The 25,921-nt window shown below is 46.6% G+C and overlaps 1 protein-coding gene across 1 annotated transcript in view; it reads left to right on the top strand.

Annotated features, from left to right (window-relative positions):
* The window catches only part of CNTNAP2 (contactin associated protein 2), a 1,116,355-nt gene that overhangs the window by 1,065,542 nt on the left and 24,892 nt on the right, over window positions 1-25,921 (top strand). The window contains exon 22 of the mRNA XM_075418555.1: window positions 22,867-23,097. Coding sequence (XP_075274670.1) covers window positions 22,867-23,097 — 231 coding nt within the window. The remainder of the gene's footprint in view (window positions 1-22,866; window positions 23,098-25,921) is intronic.

The raw sequence follows: 25,921 nt of genomic DNA, 5'->3' as shown, positions 1-25,921 counted from the left end.
TGTTTCCCTTCAAAACTGGTCCCTCAAGAAGGGGCTGATACTCTGCCAAAGTCAAGCTGACTTCTTACCAAGATCACAGGAGTTTCACTTTTACCATTTCCTTCTTTCTTCTCGTTTAATACCTGGCCCTAATGCAGGTGACGGTGGCTCACAACTGAGCCAAACTGTGTTGCCATTTGACTGGAGCCTTCAGAGTCGTTTTCAAAGTTCAACTCGAGGGAAATAATGGAAATCCTTGACAATACTGATGTTGCCGCAGAGCCTGTGTATGGAAGGATTGTGCTTGTTCTGCCCCCGGCTGTCGAGTCGGGATGCCAGCCGTTTTGACAAACTGAAAGCCAATTGTGTCTGGTTTCAGAGACACGTCAGTATTATTCCAACAGGAGCGCACGGTGTTTTAATGATCACAGCAGCACTGTGAAGCTCACCTGAATTCTTTTATAATCAATTTAAAATCTATGTAGGCAGTAAATAAATTAAGTTGGGTGGGAAGATCAGATAATATTGTGAGATTCTTAAAAATTTCTTTAAAAAATAAAAAAATTCAGTGAGGAACAGCAGAGTTCAGAAGTGAACCTAGCTAATGGCTGATAGACTTTGGTGACTTTCTAAAGGAAAAGAGAGTGCAGAAGTACCTTGAAGTCATGGCTCCGGACAGTTTTAAATGTTAAAATCCTTTTTAAACAGAGCAGCAAAGGTGTGTGAGTTGCTTGAGCAGCGTTGACCTTTGCAAGAAGGCTTCCCTCTCTGGGTAGACAATTGGGCATACCTTCGATCGGAGGGATGAGCTCCTCGAGACTCGGCATGCTGCTACTGGGCTCGAAACGCCAGGAAGCAAGAGATTTACCTCTGATGCACTGCTGCCACGCAGAGGCAAAGAACAGCAAAAAAAGATGATGTTAGAGGGGTGTGCTGATTTGTTTTGGCTCATGAAAGCTACTGTCAGGACAAGCTGGAGAGGTGGGCCTGTGTGAACCTCATGAGGTTCAACAAGGCCAAGTGCAAGGTCCTACACCTGGGCCGGGATAATCCCTGGTATCAATACAGACTGGGGGATGAAAGGATCGAGAGCAGCTCTGCTGAGAGGGACTTGGGGGTACTGACAGACGAAAGGCTGGACATGAGCCGGCAATGTGCGCTGGCAGCCCAGAGGGCCAACCGTGTCCTGGGCTGCATCAGGAGAAGCGTGGCCAGCAGGTCGAGAAAGGTGATTCTGCCCCTCTACTCTGCTCTGGTGAGACCTCACCTGGAGTCCTGCGCCCAGCTCTGGAGCCCTCAGCACAAGAAGGACATGGAGCTGTTGGAGCGGGTCCAGAGGAGGGCTACAAAAATGATCCGAGGGCTGGAGCACCTCTCCTATGAGGACAGGCTGAGAGAGTTGGGCTTGTTCAGCCTGGAGAAGAGAAGGCTGCGGGGAGACCTGATTGCAGCCTTTCAGTACTTAAAGGGAGCCTATAGGAAAGATGGGGACAATCTTTTAAGTAGAGACAGCAGTGACAGGACGAGGGGTAATGGCTTTAACCTAAAACAGGGTAGGCTTAGGCTGGATATAAGGAAGAAATTCTTTACAATGAGGGTGGTGAAACACTGGAACGGGTTGCCCAGAGAGGTAGTGGAGGCCCCATCCCTGGAAACATTCCAGACCAGGTTGGACAGGGCTCTGAGCAACCTGATCTAGTTAGCGGTGTCCCTGCTCGCTGCGGGGGGGTCGGACTAGATGACCTCTAGGGATCCCTTCTGACCCCAAACTTTCTATGATTCTGTGATTCTGTGATTCTAAATAAACCTAGGAAGTGTGTGTTTATAATGAGCATGGTGTTAGTGTGTTTCCTGTAACTGATAATGGCTGCTGTTTTCCTTTTATCTCTTGAAAAATCTGTTCTCTGACATAGTAGTAACCCATATGAGGGAAACACATAGTGCCTGTGAAAAAAGAAACAACCAACAAATGTCCTTATATGTCCTAGATTTTTCTCCAGGGAAAACTGTTGAGAGTTTACACTTGAAAAACAGTATCTCTTAAGTTAAGTTGTTCTGAATTGTAAGAAATGTTCCACCATTCAATAAAGGTCTAATTTAATGCCCACTGAATGCCAAAGAAATAATCTAGTTTATTTCAGTAGGCACTTAAACAGACTGCTCTTGCAAATCGTTTGGATTCTCATGGTAGCGTTCCTCAAATCCAGAAGTGGGCTGAGTATCAGTATCCACAGAAGCAGGGCGAGGATGAGTTCTGCTGCACAGACAAAGTAGACGAAGAATTGTCAGCATTGGGCAGTAGTGACTTGTGGTCATTTTTAAGGGTAATTCAGGTAAGTGCAGTACAGAGAAACCAACAGTCAGACAGTTGATGTATGTAAGGGCCAGCAAACACAACAGAAAAAGTGGAGTTTGAATTTCCTTATCTTTTATGGAAAAAGAAAAATCCTTGTTCTGTGACTGGTAAGTTAGTTTCTCTCTCTGCATGCTAGTGAATTTGCTGCAGTTAGTAGTTTGCTGGTCAGTCAGGTATTGTGTATTATTAGTTGTGCAGAAGTCTACCAGCTAAATATGTGAGGAAGATCTTTTATCACAGTTTTCAGTGGTGAGGCTAATTAGGGAAATAATAATTCTAACCAAGGCAAAACCTCACAGACTAACCAACTAATGACCAAAGAATTAGAGTTGGGGGTTGGGAAGAGTTTCTCCATTTTCTTTGAAAGTGAAAAATAAAAAAAAAAATATTAATTGTCTTCAATTCCGTGATTTGCAGAGCGGCCACCCGAGCAGGTGCTGCAGGGAGAGACCAAGTGGCTTCCTAGCAGGCGACAACAAGCTTACTTTCCATTCTTACAGCAGACTTCTAGAAGTTCATTTTGGGTAGTAATTATTGCCATTTGAGTTGTCATATCTCAGTAATTAAGATAACAATTTCCTTCTCAATTTGATCTGTCTTTGGTATTTGCAGTGTACTGTCAATGACTACTGACAACATTGTGAGCTGGGCAAAATATGCCCTAACCCTCATGAAGTATTTGTTGTAGTTGCTTACATTCACAATTGCTATTTTCAGTTATAGTTGATTAGATGATAAATAACATACAAGCTTTCAGCCACAACAGTAATTCAGCTTTAGAGTCCTGATAAGTGCATGAAAAGCTCAAACCCAGTTCTCCTAATTATATATATTGAAAGTAAGTTGGATCTGTATTGTAAAGGCTACTGGTTTAGCAGTGAGCCAGAAAATTTAAAAGCCATACAATAAAATCATGGTAATCTGTAATTGGTTTACTTTGTTTATAAAGGAGCAAGTTATGTTTGGCATTTAGGTGGTGCCGGGAAATTTTGTTATCCAGGGAAATCATATTTATTTCCTAAACTGAGGTGTGATCTCTGGAAGAGCTGCACAAGTACACAGCTCACTCCTCACAACCACTGCCAAAAGTGCCATTGAAGTGAAATGTGCAAAACCTGATTTTAGAGTTTCAATTTGTAATCTTTGCAGTCAAGGATTGAGTCCTGTGGCAGTCTGCTTTTGGGGGAGGCTAAGAATAATTTTGCTCCTGAAGTACGCGGAAGCTCAAGCAGCTGCCCTGGGGCTGCACCTGTTTTTGGAGAGTGACCTTCTCCAACGGCTGTGGGCACCAACAGAGTGACCACCAGGCTGGCAGTCCCCCTGAAAAGAGAGGAAGAGTTGAAACTTTGGCGGGAATAACTGTGTGGAATGAACGCCCTGAGATCTGCGAGGTGAAATGTGTACAAAAGGCCTTCCAGCTCCTTTTGCTGGCACTAAGCACCTCTTTTCTGAAGGACAAAACAGTCAGCCTCCTATGGTGATGACCTTGTCCTCGAACAACACAATAGCTTTTATGCTTGTAGAGTTCACTTTCACAGAATCACAGAATGTTCAGGGTTGGCAGGGACCTCTGTGGGTCACCCAGTCCAACCCTTCTGCCGAAGCAGGGTCACCCAGAGCAGGCTGCACAGGACCTTGTCCAGGCGATGAATATCTCCAGAGAAGGAGACTCCACAACCTCCCTGGGCAGCCTGTGCCAGGGCTCCGTTGCCCTCAGAGTGAAGAAGTTCTTCCTCATGTTCAGCTGGAACTTCCTGTGCTTCGGTTTGTGCCCGTTGCCCCTCGTCCTGTCACTGGGCACCACTGAAAAGAGTCTGGCCCCATCCTCCTGACACCCACCCTTCAGATATTTATAAGCATTTCTAAGGTCCCCTCTCAGCCTTCTCTTCTCCAGGCTGATCTTGTCTATATTCTTCATCCTCTCACACCTCTTGAGCAGAAATAAGAGCTAAATGCAAGCTCTGCCTTCTCTGTTGGATATACTGAACAGAAAGCATCCATTGCTTGTAGTTGTAGTGCTTATAATATTAGAAGACATTATTCATTTATTACATTGGAGGTTATTCAGTATCAGAGAATAATCAAGAGGTTTTGTATATTAATTCATTTTTATGTCCCCAATACCGTATACCTTGCCATAGCTATAACATAAGATATCCGTACATATAACTTCCACTCACTTATTCAGGAAGCAAACATTACAGTAGTTCCTCCGTTTGAAGAGTTGCCATCCTTTTCACATCTTTCCCTCATTTATAAATCTTAGGGGAGAGGGGGAAAGTTCCAAGTAGAAACTTGAGTTTCACGTCAGCAGCAGATCTGGAGCTCTCATGGGCAGGAAGGACTGTTAAATTGTTTGGTCTAACCTTGATATCTGGGTGAATTTTCAGCTCATGAAACCTCTCTCTTGGTTCCATAAACTTCCTGGTGTAGAACACGTCTTCCGGAAAGGGCACCCCTGTTGTGTTTGAAGTCATCCCCTGCTTGGGTAGCTTCTTCCAGCAGTTGGTCTGCTACGCCTTTAGAAACTGCAGAGTTTATCTCCAGAATGTGTTTCGCTTTTGCTGACAGACACTGACTCGACTCCTTCTGTGCCTTTCTTGGCTCAGTTAAAGAGCTCTTTGGCTCTTTGCACCTTCTTAGGTAGCTTCTGAGCTTTGAAGCTTCTGATCCATGATTTGCTTCCACTGAGCGTGTGCTTTATTGATATTGTGGATGCTAATTTCATGAATCCAACATGCTAGGAAGGCACGCATGCCTTTCGAAAATGTAGTCCATCTATACAGTTATTTAGCTTGACTGAACTTCTACTCAAAGCCTGAAATTTGAAATTTATTTAAGGAAACTTTTTATTTATTAATTTATTTGAAGATGTCATTGATTTGGTTATTAATTTTTTAATTTGTTTGTGACTTCTAGAACTCTACAATGTTTCTTCCAAAGCTTTTATGAAAAGTGATGTCAGGCTAATTATCCAATAGTTAATAATCTTATTTTTTAACAATTTGCAGTTAGTTTGAAAGGGCCTGAGGTCTCTTCTGGTCTTCTGTAACTTGTCTAATGCTGTAGGGACAGTAATCTCTTCAGTTTACACCCAGCAGTTCTTAGAGAGCACTAATGTATAGATCCAGATAAGAATGTATGGTTTAGATTACATTGGGCGGTTTCTTCTGATGAAAAAGAGCTGTCACGTCCTTATATGTTACAGGCGTAAAGTCTTAGAAGCGTGTAACCTTGCTTTTAGAGGTACAAGCTACTCTTAAACATCCACTTCCAGGCACGGATTTCTTCCCGTCTCTCCTCCTCTCACTGCTGTTCGTGGTTTGCCTTGGCTTTGGCCAGTTAGCCTTTTTAAGGCACGTACATCACATATTGAACATAATCAGGTTAGGATTTTTGGTCCCTAGGCAACCACCATCTTCCAGTCCAGTCATTAAGTCATCTTTATCCATCATAATGAAGTCCAAACTAATTACGTGGTAGTCAGTAAAATTGTCAGGAGCTTTTCTCCGTCTGTAATCTAGTGAGGCATTACTACTGGCTGCATGGGATCCCAGCACAAGCATCCCCAAATGGAAGTCTCTAGGAAATAAGAGCAAGGGGATTTTTTTCACACACAGCAGACATGCCTGTTGTCCCCATTTCATGGACTTGATTAGCGTATATGTTGGGACACCTCCGTTTAAGATCATGATGGTTTGAGTTACTTGCCAGCAGAAACCCACCAGTGATGTGCTCCTTCCCTGCTGTCTATCCCAAGCTATCCTCAGCATCCTGTAGCCAGAAATTAACATTCCTGTCACGCAGATTGTCTCCCAAGAATGTAATTATAAGTGAGAATTTTCCATTCCCTTTGTTTATATCTCAGATTCAGATCTTATGAATACAAGCAATTAAAAATTCATTCTGGCAGAGTCGTCTTCTGCTAAATTACTATTTTATACTTCCAAGAGGTGGAAGAAATACCCTGCACAGAGCTCTGTTCCTCTGCAGCTAAACTGCTTCCAGTGCTTGGGCCAACTCATTTCAATGTAGCTGAGCATCTCTGGGTTGCAGATCGCCACGCTGAGAGACCTTTCAGCTCTCTCTCAAACTCGGAGTGCCGTCACTGCCTATGATTGAACTGCTGCCGCTTGCACAAACTGCCTGTTGTCTTTGCTGGAGTTAGGACAAGCAACCATTCACCGGGTGGAGATCCCTCATTTGCTAAGTGTTTTTTCATTGTACAAATGAGCAGGTTCGTGCATTACTTGTGGGGAGTGAGGAAGCTCTCTGGGGATTTTCCATGCCAGATGCTCCAGCAGACCAGGACGTTGCGTACCTGTGCAGCACAGGACCCCATTTCAGTGCATAAAAGCTTGGTTCAGAGTGACCAAGGATCACAGACCGCAGTCAAATTACGGCTGGTTTACATGTCTCGGCGTGCAGCCTCCTCGGAAACACACAGGTTGTAGGTACTGTCAGCGTCAGTTTTGTTCAAGAAAGTCCTCCATTTTGCGTTCTCCTTTAATAAATCCAAACAGGAAAAAGCCGTTCAGTCAAGTATTCGCTGCTGCTGCCGTTTTCTCTCAGGAAAGATCAGCCATGCTGAGTTTCTGGTCAAGAGGTGAGCATCACAGAATTTTAAATATATGATCGTTTTACAGTGATTGAGTGAGGAAGGCACCTGCTGGGGCATGCGGTGGTGTTAATGAAATGCTGTGACAAACACTGCTCAAGATGCGTCCTTACTGACACGACGCAGATAGAGGGGAGAGGAACAGATCAGATTAAAGAGGGAACTTCTGCAAAAGTGCAAACACTTGGCAGTACCAACAAAAAAAATTTAATTCACGCTTTGAACTGTGTTTCCAAGGGGTGGTCTCTTTCTAACATAAAAAACATAGAACAAAAAAACCCCATGAGACTGCGTAAGCTGTACTGCGAGGAGTCCAGTACTGCTTCTCTGAAGGTAGGGAGAGGAGAAACTACTGCTTTTCTTTTGGAATATAGCTAAAAACTGTTCTGTCCAAGCTGTTGCAGCAACGGTAACCGTGGCTGTTTCTCTAGCAGTAAGAGATGAACGATTCAGCAGTGACCTGGTGAAAGCTTCGCCGTTCTGGACAATATAGAAACCTCCAGGGTGGGGACAGGGTACGGACACTGTGAGCTGAATTGATGTGGCTACATGTGGTAGCACGCTAGCCGAACAAAGATCAATGGCGAGGTCCTGCCGATGAGCACCGTTATCTCTTGTTGACTTCTGGAGCGACAGCTTGTAGGTCTTGGTGATCTGAGACTCTGGTCCCACATTTCCCCCATCCTGGTTCCTCCGAGATCAGTTATTCCCATTAAGGCACATTTCTTGTAAAGTTCTAAATTTTTTGGCTTTGCTCGCTCACTTCTAAGCATTTGGGGACCTTATAAATGCTTATAGTTATCTTAAGGGTGTGTGTCAGGAGGATGGGGCCAGACTCTTTCCAGTGGTGCCCAGCGACAGGACAAGGGGCAACGGGCACAAACTGAAGCACAGGAAGTTCCCTCTGAACATGAGGAAGAACTTCTTCCCTCTGAGGGTGATGGAGCCCTGGCCCAGGCTGCCCAGGGAGGTTGTGGAGTCTCCTTCTCTGGAGATATTCAAGACCCGCCTGGATGCGGTCCTGTGCAGCCTGCTGTAGGTGACCCTGTTTCGGCAGGGGGTTGGACTAGATGATCCCCAGAGGTCCCTTCCAACCCCGACTATTCTGTGATTCTGTGATTCTGTGTTTCTGTCTCCTCGCTGAAGAAGAAGCTGAGCCGACCCACATCACGATCAGTCCGCTGGCCAGTGCATTTGGTGGGCTGCAGCGATACTTTTGGTCCGAGTTGGTGCTGGCAGCCTCCTTCCCCTGAAGCCTTGCTGCATCTTCCCCTGCGCTGGTGCCACCATAACGCGCTGGCAGCACCAAGGTGAGTGGCGACAGAGAGCGATGGGCAAGCCCAGCTGTCCTGTGTGAGCTGTAGCCTACGTTATTGCTGGCTCTTTGGGGTTTAATCACAGAATCACAGAATGGTCGGGGTTGGAAGGGACCTCTGTGGGTCATCTGGTCCAACCCCCTGACGAAGCAGGGTCACCCAGAGCAGGCTGCACAGGACCGTGTCCAGGCGGGTCTTGAATATCTCCAGAGAAGGAGACTTCACAATCTCCCTGGGCAGCCTGGGCCAGGGCTCCGTCCCTGAGTTGCGTCTGCTCCCTCTGTGTTCCTCCCCTTGTCCCCAGCCTGAGGGACCCTCTCCCCGCATGGCAGCACGGGCGATGGAGCGGGGGTGAGGGGAGGGAGGTGGTGGTGACGCTGGAGAGGAGGACAGAGCGAGGAGGCACTGGTCAGTCTGAGGAGGGGAGAGGAGGAGGAGGTGGTCTCAGATCTCAGTGCTGCTAGGTGGTTATGGTGCTGGAAATGGCCTGGTTTAACCCCTCCATTTTCCGGTGCTGTGTAGGACGGCTGCTGAGTCTCCCTTCTTCCATCTCCACACTGAGCAGGAGATATTCTCCCCATCATTTTAACTTCTTGAAACCATTCTGTGCAGCTTCTTACGCAGGAACCTTGTGTGTGAGTCAATGAAAAGCAGAAGCACTTGAACTGCGCCTTTCAAAACTCATCAGATGCTGGAATAACCTTCAGCAGTAAGGAAAAAAATGAATAAAAATCCACCTTTTCCCTGAGAACGGCCACTTGGCAGCGCCGGGTCATGATGCAAGGGCGGCTTCAAAGCTTCAGTGCCCTGAAAAACCGCGGTGGGAGAAGGGCGAAGGGGGTGGCGGGGCTCCAGCCGCGCTTGGGGGCCCGGGGCCAGACACCCGCCCCGGGGCTGGAAACCGGCCCCCTCCCGCTCCCGCGCTGGATCCACTCCGCGTGTTCCCGCCTCCCGCGCCGGCAGGCCCGGGGGAGGCTCCGCTCCGCAACGCTGAGCTCCGCGCCGCGTTTTCCGGCCGCTCCCCGCCGCAGCCCCGCCGTGCGGGGGGCGCCGCTGCCCCGCGGCTCCCGGCCGGGCCGCGCCGCCCCGCACCGCCCCGCACCGCTCCCCACCGCTCGGAGGGCCGGGCTCGGAGGACGGCAGGTAGCCTGGGTGCGGCGGGGTAACGGGAGGGGGGCTGGGGCCGCCGGTGTGATGAGCTGGCGCCAGGGCTCAGCCTGGAGGGAGGGAGGCACGGAGGGACACCCCCACCCCCCTCCAGGGACGCGTTGCGGGGCGGGTTGCGGGGCGGCGGGGGGCTTGCTGGCCCTTTCCTCGCAGGCGGTGCCGCGGCGTGGGGCTGGGTGTGTTTCTGTGCGGACCGGCTGGGAGAGGAGCGAGCTGGCGGGGAGCAGGGTCTGCGGCGCTTGGGGACTGGCAAGGTTTGAGGGAAGAAGCAAGTGACAGCGTCGGTTTGACAAGGTTTGGGGGGGAAAAAATGAAAAAAGGAAAAAATGATAGTATTTCTTGTCAGTGCAGCATCTTCAGCTAACCCACTGCGCCGTTTTGCTGTGTGCTGGAGCAAGCGTGGCAAGGTGCCGCAATTCTCTTTTTTTTTTGCATTCATTTGTATTGCAGCGTGAGCGAAGGTTTCCCCATCCCTCCGGAGAAAACCTGAGGTTTGGGATCAGGAACCCCCGAGTACCCTCGGACGCTGCGCCGGAACACTGCTCCGTGCTGGGGTGCGATGAGAACGATGGAGCGCGTTGGTAGCGCGCAGTGTGGTTGAGGGCAGCTCCGAGTTTGGTTTGCACCAGCTAACGAGATGCAGAGGTAGCCACCAAGTTAGTCCTTGCGTTTGGTCCGATCCTGCTCTTCCACCACCCCCCCACACACACCCAGCGCTCTGTCTTTTTTGTCGAGGTGTCCGTTGTCGTTACCTGCTGTGCATGAGCAAATCATGGAAGTTGCAGAAATAACGCACCCTGAGGATGCTTGGCACGTAATACTCTGCGTCGGACCTGAAGAGCAGTGCAGGTCTGGTTAAGCTGTGCGTGTTCCACCTGAGACGGGCAGGACTGGGAGGGGAGGTGTGTGCTCCCTGACTGTTTCTCCTGGAGTGAAATTTGTTGGCTGGCATCAAACCGCGTCTCTTTCTTTCATCCCCAGTGTTTTTGTGCAGTGAGGGAGGGAGCGGTTTTCGATTTCAGACCATGGTGTAGTGCTTCTACGTTTCATTCTTTATATGGAATCGTGATTTCCACTGCCTGGAGGTGGACAGGGTCTTCTGTAGGGCTTTGTCTCTCAAAAGTGCCTGAAGGCTTCTTTTAAACCAAAGACTGAGAGCTCTCTTTTTGGGTGATTTAGTTGGTGTACCTGAATTTTGGCACAGTACAGTCCGATAATGGTGGAGACATTCCGCAGCGCAGGCAGCTGAGACACTCGGTCACCTTGCCAGGCTGCAGCCTTTAAACGAGCTGCAGGAGGTCGTTTGTCCCAGAGCGAGAAGTTCAGCGCTGGAACTCGCTGGCGTGGGATGCTCTGGAGGCCAGTAGCATTAACGGGTTGCGAAAAGTTTGGACAGGTTGATGGGAGACCAGTCCTGCCAATAGCTAAATACAAAAGGCGAGACGCAACCTTCATCTCAGGAAGGTTTAAAGCCCACGTTTGTGGGCAGCCGAGAAGGTATTCTGGGAGAGGGTAGGTTTGCATGCCCCGTGCTGGTGCACTGCTTGTGAATCATCTCCCATCAGTCACCTTTTATTTTTTTGAAGAGAGAACAATGAACTAGAGAAGCCATTGATCCATCTAATGCAGCTGTTAAATTTTTATGATAATTTGACATTGTGCATGGAGTGGCAGTACTTCTCAGGAGTGAATGTATTGCACGTCAGCATGTTCCAGCGGAGGAAATACAAAAGAGTATTTCACATAGGCAGACTTGTAACAAAGAAAAGAAGCAAAAGCCTGCGGCATTTCTTGGATCAGCCCCGTCACTGGCTTTGAGACGTAATAGAGGCTGTTCAGATATGAATTGCTCAGCTTCAAATTGTGAAGCATGCAATAGCAGAGAAAGAGCATAAAAGAAATTGCTGCTCAGAAATGAAATAGATTCTTTTTCCCTGCACTGTCCTACAGGATTTTCCCAGTTGTGAAAGTAGATGGTGTTTTCCAGTACTACAGCTAGTTTGATGTTGTCTGTACAAAAAGTGTATGTTTTGATCTGAGAGAAAATGAATTCCAAACGAAGAAGTAAAGCAAACGGAATGAAAAAGTTGGAAGAAAAATGACCTGCTAAATTACAGCATTCTCACCCTGGCTGGCATTCTGCTTTTCATTTGCTTGCTGTTTTCAGGCTTTTGATAACTGAATTAAAATTGCCACTACTTATAAAGGTCATGGCTTGTTCATAATGTGGCAGCATGCGTATCTTCTGAAAAATGGCAGTTCCCAAAAAACTTTTATTTATACATTGCATTGCATTGAAATCCAACATTGTGGGTGCAATAGCTGTGGATTTCTTTTAAATAATAAGAAAAAATATGTGGGACTGATGGAGAAGTTGTATCTTTGTGATACTAACATCCCTAAAAGTGGTTTCTTTACGAACAGATTGCAGATCTTTATGTTTTTAATAAAAAAAAAAAAAATCAAGAACACAGAAGGTTAACCTAAGGCATACAGGGTATATGAATAAAAAGAATATCTTGCTGAAAAATCATTTTCCGGTTTTAGCTGCATACCGTGAATCTTCTTCAGATGCTTATTCTAGCTCTTTCACAATCTCCAGGTGAGACAGTAAGATAAGCAAGGGAGGAGGGAGGCGAGAGAGGGAATTTCAGCCCACCCACTCTTTGATGAGGCTGCAGTGTTATGAAGAGGTTTGAGAATGGTGATGCAGAACGCAAAGCGTAGTCCGAGGACACTTGCAGATAGTCATAAAAGGGGATCCATTAAAATGCAAAGTAATAATCAGACTGAAATTTTGTTATTTTAATGTACTTTTAACAAAAGCACAACATAACTAAATGCGTTGGAGTTTGGCCAAGACACGTTGCATTTGACTACAGGCTGCGAGAGACTTATTTGACTGGCCTGAAAAGCATTTGCTGAGTGATGTTGCAGCCAGCTTCCATAAGACATAAAAGCACATTCAGGCAAACCGTATGAATGAAATGCATATTTCTTTTTTTTTGGCATAGTAATGCTGCCTCTATGTACGTGTTTTACCTCCTTCTCTAAGGGTTATGAAAGGTGCGTGCTGTGAAGATTATTTATCATGAGCATAAATTAGAATGGGCTTATAAATCCTGCTGAAATACAGTGTCCCAGCTAATTCTGAGGATGTTTTGTCTGTGATAACTCTTATTTTTTCATAGTGATATCTATGATGATAAAATTGCATCATTGTTTGGTCAGTTGTTTAGATATGTGGTTTGGGTTTTTTTAAAAGAAATTTCAACTATGTAATTTCTTCTCCCCCATCATCCGCTTCCTCTTGCTCTCTTTAGAACCTGCCTGCAGACAAAAAGTAGATGAAACATTGGATTCTTTGCTGTGGATGGAGCACCTGGTGGTGGCTGCCCTTCTGCTACCCTCAGCCCGTGATCCCAGTGCTTTTGCATGTCAAGAGGATAGAGTGTGGGGTAGAAAAAAAGAATCATTCTTGAAGCTAACTGTCAGATATTTCTTAGGCAGTTTTGCCTTGAGAACTGCTGATTTGCACAGCTTTGGCTACATCAGCGCGTGCTGAGCACTTTGCTTTTCAATCAAAAGATTCCCGTTAGCCCTCAGGAGGGTGTGCAGTCAAGGTGCATGGTGCAGCCTGACTGAAGAATTACTGGTGTCCTGTTCCATCAGCTCAGGGGCTGCATGTGGGGCTCCTGCTTTAGACAACAGGCTGAGCTTTTTGCCTCTGGTACCCGGGGAGAATGAGTAGCTGTCTAGAGGAGAAATAAAATGCTACACAAATTTATGAAATCACAGAATCACAGCATGTTCGGGGTTGGCAGGGACCTCTGTGGGACATCCAGTCCAACCCCCTGCCGAAGCAGGGTCACCCAGAGCAGGCTGCACAGGACCTTGTCCAGGTGGGTCTTGAATATCTCCAGAGAAGGAGACTCCACAACCTCCCTGGGCAGCCTGTGCCAGGGCTCCGTCACCCTCAGAGGGAAGAAGTTCTTCCTCATGTTCAGCTGGAACTTCCTCTGCTTCCATTTGTGCCCATTGCCCCTTATCCTGTCACTGGGCACCACTGAAAAGAGTCTGGCCCCATCCTCCTGACACCCACCCTGCAGATATTTATGGGCATTTCTAAGGTCCTCTCTCAGCCTTCTCTTCTCCAGTCTGAACAAGCCCAGCTCCCTCAGCCTTTCCTCGTAGGAGAGATGCTCCAGTCCCCTCCTCATCCTTGTAGCCCTCCGCTGGACTCTCTCCAGTAGCTCCTCATCTTTCTTGAACTGAGGAGCCCAGAACTGGACACAGTAGTTGGTTATAAAGAGTGATGCACGGAGAGGTCTCTCTTCGCCCCAGACCTGTGGGAGATTTGGTCCCACTGGCACAGGTTCTGTCCCCATTGAGGTTCTGTCCCCAGCTGAACGCTTCTCAGGGGCTGTTCTGGAGTGGGAACATTTGATGGCTTCTGCCAAAATCAAGACTTCTAGCTGACGTCTGCATGCTGGGTGTCGTTCCTTGGCAACAAAAGGTCTCTGGAAACTTGGTGTTTCTTGTCCTTTTCCCTGCATTTGCCTTGTTCCATTACCCTGAGGAGAGCTTTCTTTTTTACCGATGGAGATGTGCCATACGATCTGTGCCTCCGTTAGTGACCTTTCCAAAGTCGTGAGAAGTTTATGGGGTGTTTCATTTTCATATTTAAAAGCAACGTCCATACCTTCTTAGCTTAGATCTCCAAACGTCTCAAGCGAGACAAATCCCAGCTAGTGTCCTGCTAAGAGGGAGGGGAGGAGTTTGATGTGAACATCTGAAGTGACTTGCTCGAGGCTGTACAGCAAGTCAGTTGCAAAACGTGAAGAAAATACTTGTCTCCTTGAAAAAGTGACGGTCAGTTTTACTCTTTGTGGCTTTTACAATACAATTACTAAGAACGTTGAAGCATCAGTTAATTCCCTTTCATTAAAGGGCAGTGTGAATTCCCGAAGAATCACTGCTGTTGGCTACACATGAAATTTTGAAATGAAATATTCCAGGAAATCTTACATCCCATATGAAATCTGGAAACATTCAGTAACTGTACCATCAGTACAGAAGAGCAGAAAAAAAATCCAACTTCTTGTTCTCAAACCCTCTTCATTTGTGGCAGCGTGAAACCAGGCCGCTGTCAATATCCCCATTTCATAGCGTTCTTCACAGTGCCTTTTTTGACTGAGGTGCTGCAGCCCAGCGCTAGCCTTTATTATAATTTCTGCGATAATGGGAGTCTGATAGGAGTACATTTCACATCAGTGATTTACTGTCTCCGTTACAGCGTGACCTGAAAGCTGTAACTCCTCTGCCGGGCACTGGCTTTTGGAAGTGCTCCAGGGCCGCGGCGCAGCTTCCACGCCAGCTCGGGTTCTCTAATCCTCTGTGTTTTTCACCTGGTTTGATCGGTTCCAGCTTGTCCAGAAAGCATCAGGAACGTTTCATAGAGAGCCGGCCTTTGTTTCAGCGATGCTGATAGAGCTGCTGCTGCAACCGAAACGTGCGCTGAGCTGTTACAGTCTTCATAAGCAATTTTTCTCTTGCTTGCACCGTGGGTAAGGCTATTTCTGAAGTGTCAGACAGCAAATGAAAGCACCCTGTGTTTGCTGCGCGGCGCTATCGGTTGGCACTGCTGGGTGAGTGTTACTTCCTTTGGTTTCTGGCACAGTGCTCCGTACACCACAAACAGCATCTTCTCTGTGTTTCAGAGGGTGGGCAGTGCGTTTGTCAGTCTAGACATAAACTGTCTAAACAAAATTACTCCATACAAGCTGTAATTTCTTATAAAAGACAACTGGATAAGTTACAATAGAAGGATACGTTGAAATAGCCACGGAAGGACCACATCGCACAGTAGGGCCATGCTGTGGGCAGTACCTGGAGGCTCTGGAAAGACGTCAGGTGTAGGCATGTCTGAAGGCATCTGACTTCAGGATCTGACCAGTCGTCCAGGGTGGAGGGGATGGCGAGTCTCTCGCCACACGTGCCAGAAGAGGGGGTGACAGGACAGCTGTCCCAGCCCCAGGGGCTCTGGAGGCCACCCCGCAGCTTCTCACCACATTAACTCCATCCCCAGGGGACGTGTGGGGAGATACCCAGATACCGCCTGGCCCTTGCAGACCCATGGGCTGAAAAAAAGTGTGTCTGCTACTCGGGATTTGGATTTTTGCATGAAGAGCAGTCGGTAGTCATTTGCACTCGGGTCCTGTGAAGCTCAGGTCCCCGTTGCTCGGGGGCCGCTCGCCCCGTTGCTGCCCCAAGCACCCCTGAAATAGTTTCTCCATAACTGAGCATCTTGTTGCACCGGTACGTGTCTCCGGAGAGCAGCATGCACTAGCACAGTTTGGAGTAATGGATGAAATAAAGTTCCTGTTGTTCTAATACTGGGTTTGTACCACTTACTGCATTTTAATGGAGAGGCTGAAATGAAAAGCTAGGGAAGTTTGAGGGCTATGGAAAGTCTTTGCAGTAGCTCAGTTAGGTGCCCGTGTGTGCCTTGCTGTTTCTCATCAACTACAGCTCCGTTAAACATCGTTCTGGGAGTTTAGCTTCCGTGCTTCGTACTGCAGTTGTTTGGCGTGTCTGATATCACACGTGGTATCTACACAGTTGAATGGCATTAGTATGCTTTTTTTTATAGATATGGCTGAGCTTAGGGCCGAGAAGGTATAAGCAGCCAGTAAGCGAGCAGGTCCCTGATCTTCATACTGGAGGATGTTTATCAGAAGACCCAGGCAATGTATCAGAACATATTTTTCCCGTTGTCTGGTGTTATCCCCCTTTTGGGTGTATGGTAGCTGCTCCTAACTTGGATGTTTTCGCCCTGGGGCTTCATTCTAGCAGGTGTATGCCACCCCAGACACGTTCTCCCTATGACTTGTACTCTGTGTGATTCAAGCTAGTTCACTGGTGCTCTCAGTTATTTTACACCGTGCCAGTCCTTGAGTATCGGCGCATGCCAGGGTTCAATGATGCGTTGAACTACTCCAGCTAGGCATCAAATACTGCAAATAAGAGAAAGTGCTTTAGTAATCTCAGTGGACTGTGACTTCTTGAAATCAATAGCTTCCTTTCAGCGGAGCTTAAACTGCTTTGTATTATGTGGAGCCTGACACAGTAACACGGAGATGCTTAAGATGCCGACTGGGCTGATCTTTGAGCAGCAAGTAGTGTTACAAGATATCTTTCTGAGTACAGGGAACAAGAGAACACACCGTGCTTTATTTGGAAGAGAAAATCTATCGCTAAGGTTGACCCGAAAGCAATTAGTGGTCCATTTAATTGAATCGGTGAATTCACCTGTGCAGTCTATTAAAATATTAGCTAGAGATAATTTAGGCTCGATTTAGTGCAGCTAGCTGAAGGGTTATAGAGATTTATAACGGATAACCTTCTGTCTACCCGCTGAGTGGATGCTTACTCTGAAGTGAAATAGCAGAGCCTCCTGGTAGTCCAGCCAGAAATACCGCCCCGTGGCAAAGCTGGACTGCTCCCACTGCTGATACAACCACGGTCTTTCCAGAATCATTAAGCTGTTGTCTTTCTAGGCGTAAATGGGCTCATGTAAATAGGTCATTGTCCTAAATCCAAACAGCTGGATTTTTCACCATTTTCAAAGCAAAACTGAAATGACGGCTTGTGTAAATTGTGTGAGAAATGGTCTTTAGCAAATTGAACTGAAAGGGCTTTGGTAGTGCTGCTGAGACTTTCCTTTGTTTGAAAGGCGTCTTCTGTCGCGACCAAAATCGCTCCAGTACATAGCGCTTCTCTTCTCCCTGCCCCGCCGTGTGCTGCTTCGGGCAGAGCTTTCCCACTGCCACGGAAGAAAGAAGAGCTGGATGGCCAGAACATTTACTGAGAGGCTTGCTGTACTAGAAGTGCCCTTAGCCGTGCCATGTTTCTGCTTTGAAGGACATCACTGGGAAGCCCCAAGGGAATTCATAACAGGATATTTATTACATGCATTGTTGCTCATACCCACAAACTGTACGTCAAGTTCTGTTACGTTTCCTTCCTAATGGAACGTAACTCGCAGTAAATAGATGCTTTAATCCTCTCTGTACGTACTGCACACTGTGCAAGGTTCAGAATTTATTATAACTTTCTGTATTGATCTGCATTTCAGAGTCCTATAAAGAAAAAAAAAAGTGCAGATCAGCTAGAATAGAAAATAAACTCAGCAAAGATATGTTTAATCAGAAAAGCTTCCGCAGGCTTACGGAGATTTGCAGTGGGAGCGTTTCCCTCTCGGCTGACGACGGACTGGCTCTGCTCTCCCCCTTCCCAAGGTCAGTGTGTAACGCGGGCCAAGGCCACCTTCCCACCTGTGGCCTGAACGTACTGTCATGGCCCAGCGCCGCGCTGGATCGTGCAGCGTTGTGCTGCCGAGCCTTGTGCGCGTGCTGACCATTCTAGGGTCCACACCTGGGGAACTGTACTTTTTTCTCCGCTAGATCAGGCTGTTGTTTTTTCTCTCAACTTGCTAAGTGTTGCTACAAGAACATATGAAAAAACAAATGGTAGAATTAAGAAGAGCTGGACCTCTCCAGCAGCGCGGTAACCTTTTGCACTACCAGAAGCGCCGTGGTACTCCATAAATCTTTTACTGGTAGATAGGGAAAATAGAGAAGGGTGGATACAAACTATATTTGACCATGTCTCTGCTTCTACAAATAGCTCATCAGATGTATGCTAACTAAGTCAATTTTGGGAATAACCTGAACCAAACTGTTTATTTTTTTTTTCTTGTAATAGTGCCTAGGCAAGGAGCCATAACTCTGCGTCTACAGGTAGTGTAGTAAGCGCAAAAAGGCTTAAAAACCAGATAACCGAATTACACTGGTATTGCCACGTGCTACTTATACATTTGTTACTTATGCACAGGTCCAGCCACAACTTTTTCCTCTACAAAATTTATTTTTGCTTGTTTTCTTCTAGATTCATAGAATAATTAATTTCGACTTGTTGCATACTTATTAATGGTGCCTTCTGTCATCAGCATGCTCGAAAATAGGTGTTCTTTACATCTTTTCACCTTGGTGGAAAAGAGCTTCTTCAGTAGTAGCACATCATTTTCAGTAGAGAAATAGTATTATTTTCATCACTATGTGGCTTGTTTCTGCCACAGCCATGGGAAATCAGCCCTGAAATCAAAGCAAGAACTTGAGGATTAAATTCCTCTGTCTTTTTACTGTTAAAGAAAGAACAAAACATAAATAACAAGTAATTGATGTGAAGTCTATCTTCAGTGAATGATAACACAGAAGACATGGGGCAACATCTGTGAGGTTCTTACTATACTGTGTGCTAGTTTTATACATTTTGTAAATGTTGAAGTAATCTGGGTAGGCAGTTGCATAGCTATTGTGTGAATGTTCAGTGTTAAGGATTTGTCTGCTGCAGTGCGTCTCTGCTAGAATGGGTTTGCCCGGACAGTCTCTGTCTTGTAATCGTGATCTTCACCTCAAGTCAGCAGGTTGTGTGATCAAGGGAGCAAATGGTTAAAAAAGGCTCATAAGTGGTATTTTTAGAAGTCTATTATTACAGAAATGCTTTTGGGTAGGGTGCCAGCAGAAGATTGCTGCATCAGAACTGAAAGCAATAATACTAATACCGCTATTAGGTAATGATAATACTATATATACTATAATATTTATATGACTTTGCACTAGCTTATGCGCTGAAGATTAGAACAATCCAAAGTAGTTTCATTGTACATTTCCCTGTATTTTAAATAATGTGGTTATCATCTTTGCTTTTTCTCCCCTCTTTGATATAGAGAGAAAGCTGAATTTTAGTCATGACAACAAAGGCATATTTCATTATGTAATCATTACACTCTCCGGGGGTGGGTTTATAGCAGGCTCAGATACACATGGAAGCAAAGCATAATTGCCTAACATCAGAGGGTATCGGTGTGCTGAGCCCTGTGGGGCGCACGCGGGAAGGAACGTGTTCGCAGTCACAGAGGTCAATCCACCTTTTTCTAGCACTGAGGTGAGGGGAGCTGGTGGTAAATCTGCATGAGGTGACTTGCACAGCCATCATTTGTGGAGTGGTTTAACCAAAAATGAAGGTCTTCTGCAAGATGCCTTGTTAGGGTTCCTTGGTTTTTCTGTTGAACTCTTTCGGAATCTAGTATCCATCACTTAGTTAGAGGAGAGTGGTGCTGAGGCAGCACAATCAGATTCATGGATTTTTGTTCTTGTCATTCAGGGTTGTGAGTGGGAGGCTGTTAGCATTGCTGCATGAAGTTCCACAGAATATACAATAATGCGAATAAAAGGTAATCACTAAACTCTTACAGACAGCCATTACAGTGTTTAAAGAGAAATATGGTCTTCTAATTGGTCCTTAGACTACAAAGATTACTCAAAATGGCAGCTGCTCACTGAATATACCATGAATATTTTACTGAAGTAAGAGACGGTGAATATTGTGGTCAGAGATTAATCCTGTCTGAGTGATATGGTCTACAAGTTGCATTCAAATGCACGGACTCCGGCTTCTGTACAGCTTTTCTACCAGCCGTGGAAAGTGTGCGTGCGTGTCTGTTTTACTATCGAATTTTTGAAAGAGGTGATGCTAACTGTTTGGTCAAGCCACTGTCTTACAGAAGAGCTGGATGGAAGACCCATTAGACATGACTAATACAACGGTTTTAGTGTGTTTGAGCTTGTCTCTAGCTGACTCCTGAGCAGGTTTCCACTTTGTCATAGGTGACAGTCGCGGCTCACAGCTTGTGAAACGTGGCTGTAATACCCATATAGGCTGGATAAGCACTAGCAGAGAAGGGAGGATGTTCTCAGATGAGAAGGAAAAGCGAAAATGGGGTGGGCAGTGGAGATAGAACAAATCTATTACCGTACAGTGGATCACTTAAAGAGTTAATGCAAGTAATTTTCAGATGATGCATCTTGCTTTTGTATCCTGATGCTGGCGGGAGGGGACTTAAATGTCCTGATCATTCTGATAGGGTTGCAAAGACAGAAAAGGTAAAGCTTAGTTCTGTGTGAAAACTAATAAGTTGTTTTAATCATGCTCAAGATTTGCCCGATTTCCACCAGTTTTCCCCCACATCATTTTTACTGTGCATACCCAGAAAATAAAGCGTACTTGAAACGGCCCTGCTTGGTTAGTAGCTTTGAAAGTCCTCATACGTATCCCTGATGCCGAGCCCTCAGTACTCCTAGGACTAGCGCTGACATATGGCTCATGGTAGGATAGAACAGACTATTTCGGTTGGAAGGGACCGACAGCGATCTAGTGCTACTGCCTGACCACGTCACAGCTGACCAAAAGTGAGAGCAGGGCATGAAGGGCATTGCCCAAATGCCTCATAAACACTGGCGGGCATGGGGCATCAACCACCTCTCCAGGAACCCACACACCCTTGCACTGGGCACCGGGGAGCAGAGCTCGGCACCTCCCTCTCCACGTCCCCTCCTCAGGAGGCTGCAGAGAGCAGTGAGGTCGCCCCGCAGCCTCCTGCTCTCCAAACCAGACCGACCCAGAGCCCTCAGCCGCTCCTCAGAGGACATGCCTGCCAGACCCTGCCCCAGCTTTGGGGCCCTCCTCGGGACGCATCCACGTACCTTAACGTCCTTTTTAAATGGTGGGGGCCAGAAGTGTCAGCAGCTCAGACTGCATATAATCCTAGGTTGGTTAGAACCTCATCCAGAAGGTTTGTAATGCATTTTCTAGTAACTCTGATTTGATTTTTTGGGTAGCAAAACTCAAACCTGGATGTGCTTTGGTTCCCAGCTCTTCCTCAAAATCTGACAGTAAAACTCTTTCCCTCTTTCTCCTCACACTTCTCAGGAAAACCCTCTTTCTTTTTTTGTGACACTATCTTGTGATTTATATGCATCGTTTTTTCCAGAAACGCCATTTTTCAAGCCCTTATATTTGTTCCAAGCCGAAAAGCTTGCCTGGGGCTGCTCCCCGTTCTCTCTCGCGGGGATGCCGTCTTGCTTTGCTCGGCTCAAAGGGGGATGTTTTCCCACTGGCTTCCAGGGCCAGGCATTCACTCCTGTTCCTGCCATCCCAGGGGAAGGGATTGGAAGCATCTCAGTGCCTCCGGAGCGATACTCCCTGGTACAGCACACACGTGATGCTGCCGCGTGTCCTTTGCCTCGCTACCGTAGAATAAAGGAAGCCAGGCTGCTCGCTGCCACCTAAATATTCTATTAGACACTGCGGTGGGGCTCTGAAATGTGAATACCCCCGCCAGCACAGCCAGCTGACAGAGAGTGCCGGTTTTGTTTCAGCTGTGACTCGGGCTGTCACAACAGGTCCTGGCAGAAGGAAAACAGCCGTGAGCAGCCTGCAGGCTCCTGGGCAGTCAGGGCACGCACAACGTGTTACGGCCAGCGTTTTGGGATCGGTTCAGCTGATGTTTTATGAGTGAGAAAACTACTCGGGCTTGGGGGACTTTGTTGGACGACAGTTGTTGTGGAGATCAGGGGTGGAGCCCCATGGCCGCCAGCTGCCGGCTTGCCCATCAGCCCACAGCGGTGAGGTGCAAAATGGCCAGCTTGCGGTGGGCTCTCAGCCGGCGTAGGGCCTGTCATGGAGGCGCAGGCACGCTTCTCCTCAGCCTGCGGCAGGGGTGGGTGGGCTCCCGCCACCTCTCAGCGCTGCCGCAGGAAGGAAGGAGGCTGGGGAGGGGCGGTTGTCCACCTCGGGCTGAAGGGACGTGTGGTCTCCTGGTGAAGGGACACCCGGTCTCCCGGTGAAGGGATGTGTGGTCTCCCGGTGAAGGGACGCTTGGTCTCCTGGTGAAGGGACGCTCGGTCTCCTGGTGAAGGGACGTGTGGTCTCCTGGTGAAGGGACACCCGGTCTCCTGGTGAAGGGACGTGTGGTCTCCTGGTGAAGGGACACCCGGTCTCCTGGTGAAGGGATGTGTGGTCTCCCGGTGAAGGGACGCTTGGTCTCCCGGTGAAGGGACAGCCGGTCTCCCGGTGAAGGGAGTCACTGTCAAGGGGATGGGATTGAACAGGAGCCGTCCCAGCCCACTGAGAGGAGCAGGACGGTGACGGGCTGCTGTGAAGGAAGGGACATCTCTCGCAGCTTCAGCTGGGAGGAGAGACCCTGGCAATGACCATCCATCTGCCTTCTCTTTCGCAGCCTCTGGGGGAAAAGAAGTTTTTTTTTCCTGGCCTTCTGTTCTCTGATGACTCCTTCACGCCAGCCTTTCGTTTTAATGATAGCATAGCAGAGAAACCGAGTCACACCAAGGCCTGAAGGTTTCCAGCTTTAATCTGTAATGAAATGTGAAGAAACCTGGCACGGTCTGACACGTTCTCAGTCTCCTGAGAGAGACACTTGGGAACTGAGCTCTGGGAATCAAGTGTGCAGATCAACCGTGCTTTCCAAAACCTTGTCTTGTTTTGATTAATCTTTTTTTTTCCTGTAGAAATTGGGAAGATTGACCAAGATATATATAAATACAACACCCCAGGATTCACTGGCTGCCTATCGAGAGTGCAGTTCAACCAGATTGCTCCACTCAAAGCGGCTCTGAGACCTACCAACACCTCCTCTCACGTCCACATCCAGGGGGAACTGGTGGAATCCAACTGCGGAGCATCTCCACTCACCATCCCACCAATGTCAGCCGCTACCGACCCCTGGCACTTAGACTCAGGTAAGCCAGGGTTCGTGCCACGTGAGCTGAGTGGAACAGTTCAGAGAAGAAATACGTCCACCTTCCTCTGTAAGGAAAGCTAAAACTGGGTGAATGAGACTTGTAGGTGACTGTAGAACTGTAGCCATGGTAGGAAATGCAAAGCTGGAATGACAGAGGTTTGCCACCACTTCTAAATGCAGTTACAGGGTATTTTCTTTGCCTTTTTTTTTAGTATTCTGCTTTATTTTTCTTTTCTGTAAGTCTTACGCTGTTTGAACATTGAGTTTTGACCTTGCTGCTATGATAGCACTTTCTCTGTAGTATTGGGTATGTAGTCAGCAAAAGGCTCTAAGTGCAGATAACGAAGGTACAGTAGCATACCTTATGCTGTATTCCTAATAAGCGAGTAGATTGTAGTCAGCTTCATACAAAAAAAGTAAGTCTACTTTTAGGCATAAATATATAGATATAAAGTGCTGATTTGTTTTCTGAACTGTCTGCTTTCCTTAGGCCGTGTTTAATGGGAAATCCCATTAGTCACGATGGCATTCGTCGCATGCTGAAAGTGCTAGAAAGCCAAAACAATTTGCCGATCCCAGCAATCTCATCCTGCTTTGTCACTGACAGTCTTTGAAAGTATATGTTGTGCCTATCTTTAGAGGGTTTTTTTTCTCTCTTGCTTCTTGAATATTAGGTAAACACTTAAAAAAAAAATCTGTTCCCTTTAGATTTATACGGTCAGGTATACACTAACCCCTCTCTTGTATGTTGTCCTCGTGCTGATTTCACTTGTAGCGGTGTAAATTAGAACCTGTCCTGGCAAAGTTGGTGAGTTCACAGTGGTATAAAAATTAAAATAATAGAGTAAAAACTGGGTCCATAATGATTTTGATACCATTAGTCTTTGCCTATTGTATTTGGGGATGCATCCATCTGCCAGTTTTTATATGAGAGGGGGGAGGTATATATGTCTCTCTTTGAAGTATGTGCCAAGGTCATACTTTTGGGGTCTGTTTTGGTTTTTTTCTTGCAATATCAAGGAAGTCCTTGCAGCATTTCCCTTCAGCTCTTCCTCAGTAGAGAAACAGGGCAGATGTTTGTAAGGAGAGGCGGATATTGCAGGGCTGAGGGCCCCAGGCATTGATACAAGCAGTGTCATGCTCTGAAGTCTGTCATTCCCTCCTTGCTGCCATGCCATTGGAAGATCTAGTGCACCTCTTCCCTGTTTATGACATGCAATCTTCTACTTGAATGTTTTCATCATAAATTAGTAGTCCCTTTCTTCTCTGGAATTATTAGGTCAGTTTGTACCTGAAGGTTATGTTCTGTGCTTCTGTTTCTATAAAAGCGTGTTTCCTGAAGGATAGCTCACTGGCTCATGTCTTTCAAAAGTGTGCCATAAACTTCTTGAGGATGCACTGCTTCTGTGAATCTTGTGTAGCTGATGGGTTTTGGTTGTTAATTTTGGTTGGTTTCTTTTTGCTACACTTTATTTGACTGCAAGCTAATAAAGGACTATGGTGGGATTTGCTCAAGATATTTGAACTGTTCTAATAGCTCCTGGTGTTAAAAGAAGGAGGTCTTGTTTGTCCTTTCCGTGTGCTACTGTGCTTGTCCTGGTGTTGGCTCAGTCTCATCTTGAAAACTTTTGCTGAGCTGATTCAACTTTGTCGACCTGACAGATCACAGACTTAACACATTTTCTTCTGGATTAGTTGTAATACTGGGCCATGGAGCCAGCATGAAGGATATCAGTGAACATACAGCACACAATTAGGCTGGCTCAAGCTGTCTGTTAACTTCTGCCCAGTAAAACAAATCTCATTCCCATAGCCAGGCTTGACTGTTTGAAGTCATGGGCAGACAGAGTGCAACTGACTCACCTTCATTTTTGGTGATGTTAAGTTTTAGTAGGAATGAGAGCTAGGGACCCCTCCTCTTGTCCCCTCCAGTACTCCACAGCAGTAGAGGGAGAGGTTGTATTTCTTTAAAGACCTCTAGTGAGGGACCGCTGTACACTCAGGGGAGCAACAATATCCAGTGAGTTACGGTAGAAAGAAGTTTCACAGCAAGGGAGTGGTGTTTCACCAGGGCAGAAGTGAAAGGACCTTCAGGTATGGGTGAACAATTCCTGACTTTCACTCGGGGTGAAATTTCCATGATATGAAGAAGAGGTATCTCAGCAACTCATTTATCGGTATTGGGTAAGAACACCTCAGTCTTTGCAGAAGTATCTGTGGTGGTCTGACACAGTTAACTCTGTTTCAGTCTCAGGAAAAATACATACTGTGGACTGTGTAACCTTGCACACAGATGATCTTGATGCCTGGTAAATGAAAATGTTTGGGTTTAGTGTCGCTTTGCATTAGCAAATTGGCAGTTTGCCTTGAGAATTATTTTATGTTTCCCAAACCCTACTAGAAGACTTTCTAACACAAATCGTATTGAAAGAGAAAATGGAAACATCAGAGGTATAAATAATGGTTCCAGCTGGCTCCAGAGGTGGAATAGTCTTGGTGCTCTCAGTGTGAATTTACTCCTTCACTAAACTGACTAAAGGGATGAAGACAAAAAGCTCTTTTGAAATTCGCAGAAATACTTGTAGTGGTGCGAAAGGAAAAGCCGCACACACTCAGCCGCAAAGAAATGGTTGCAAAGAACATGGCTTTGAAAGCAGCAGTTACCACGTACAGGGTTTCTCAGTTCAAACGCATTTTTACCTGTAATTTTTATTCTTATATGTCACCTATTTAATTTTAAATAGATCTTAACAAAACAGGAGAGTTGAGGATGGGTGGTTTGTAGTGAAAAGAAAAAATCAGGAAAAATTTTGTGACAAGTA

Source organism: Opisthocomus hoazin, chromosome 4, assembly GCF_030867145.1.
Source record: "Opisthocomus hoazin isolate bOpiHoa1 chromosome 4, bOpiHoa1.hap1, whole genome shotgun sequence".
In the NCBI taxonomy this organism is placed as follows: Eukaryota; Metazoa; Chordata; class Aves; order Opisthocomiformes; family Opisthocomidae; genus Opisthocomus; species Opisthocomus hoazin.
Note: the sequence above shows the minus strand (reverse complement) of the source record. Positions and strands in the feature narration are given on the sequence as shown.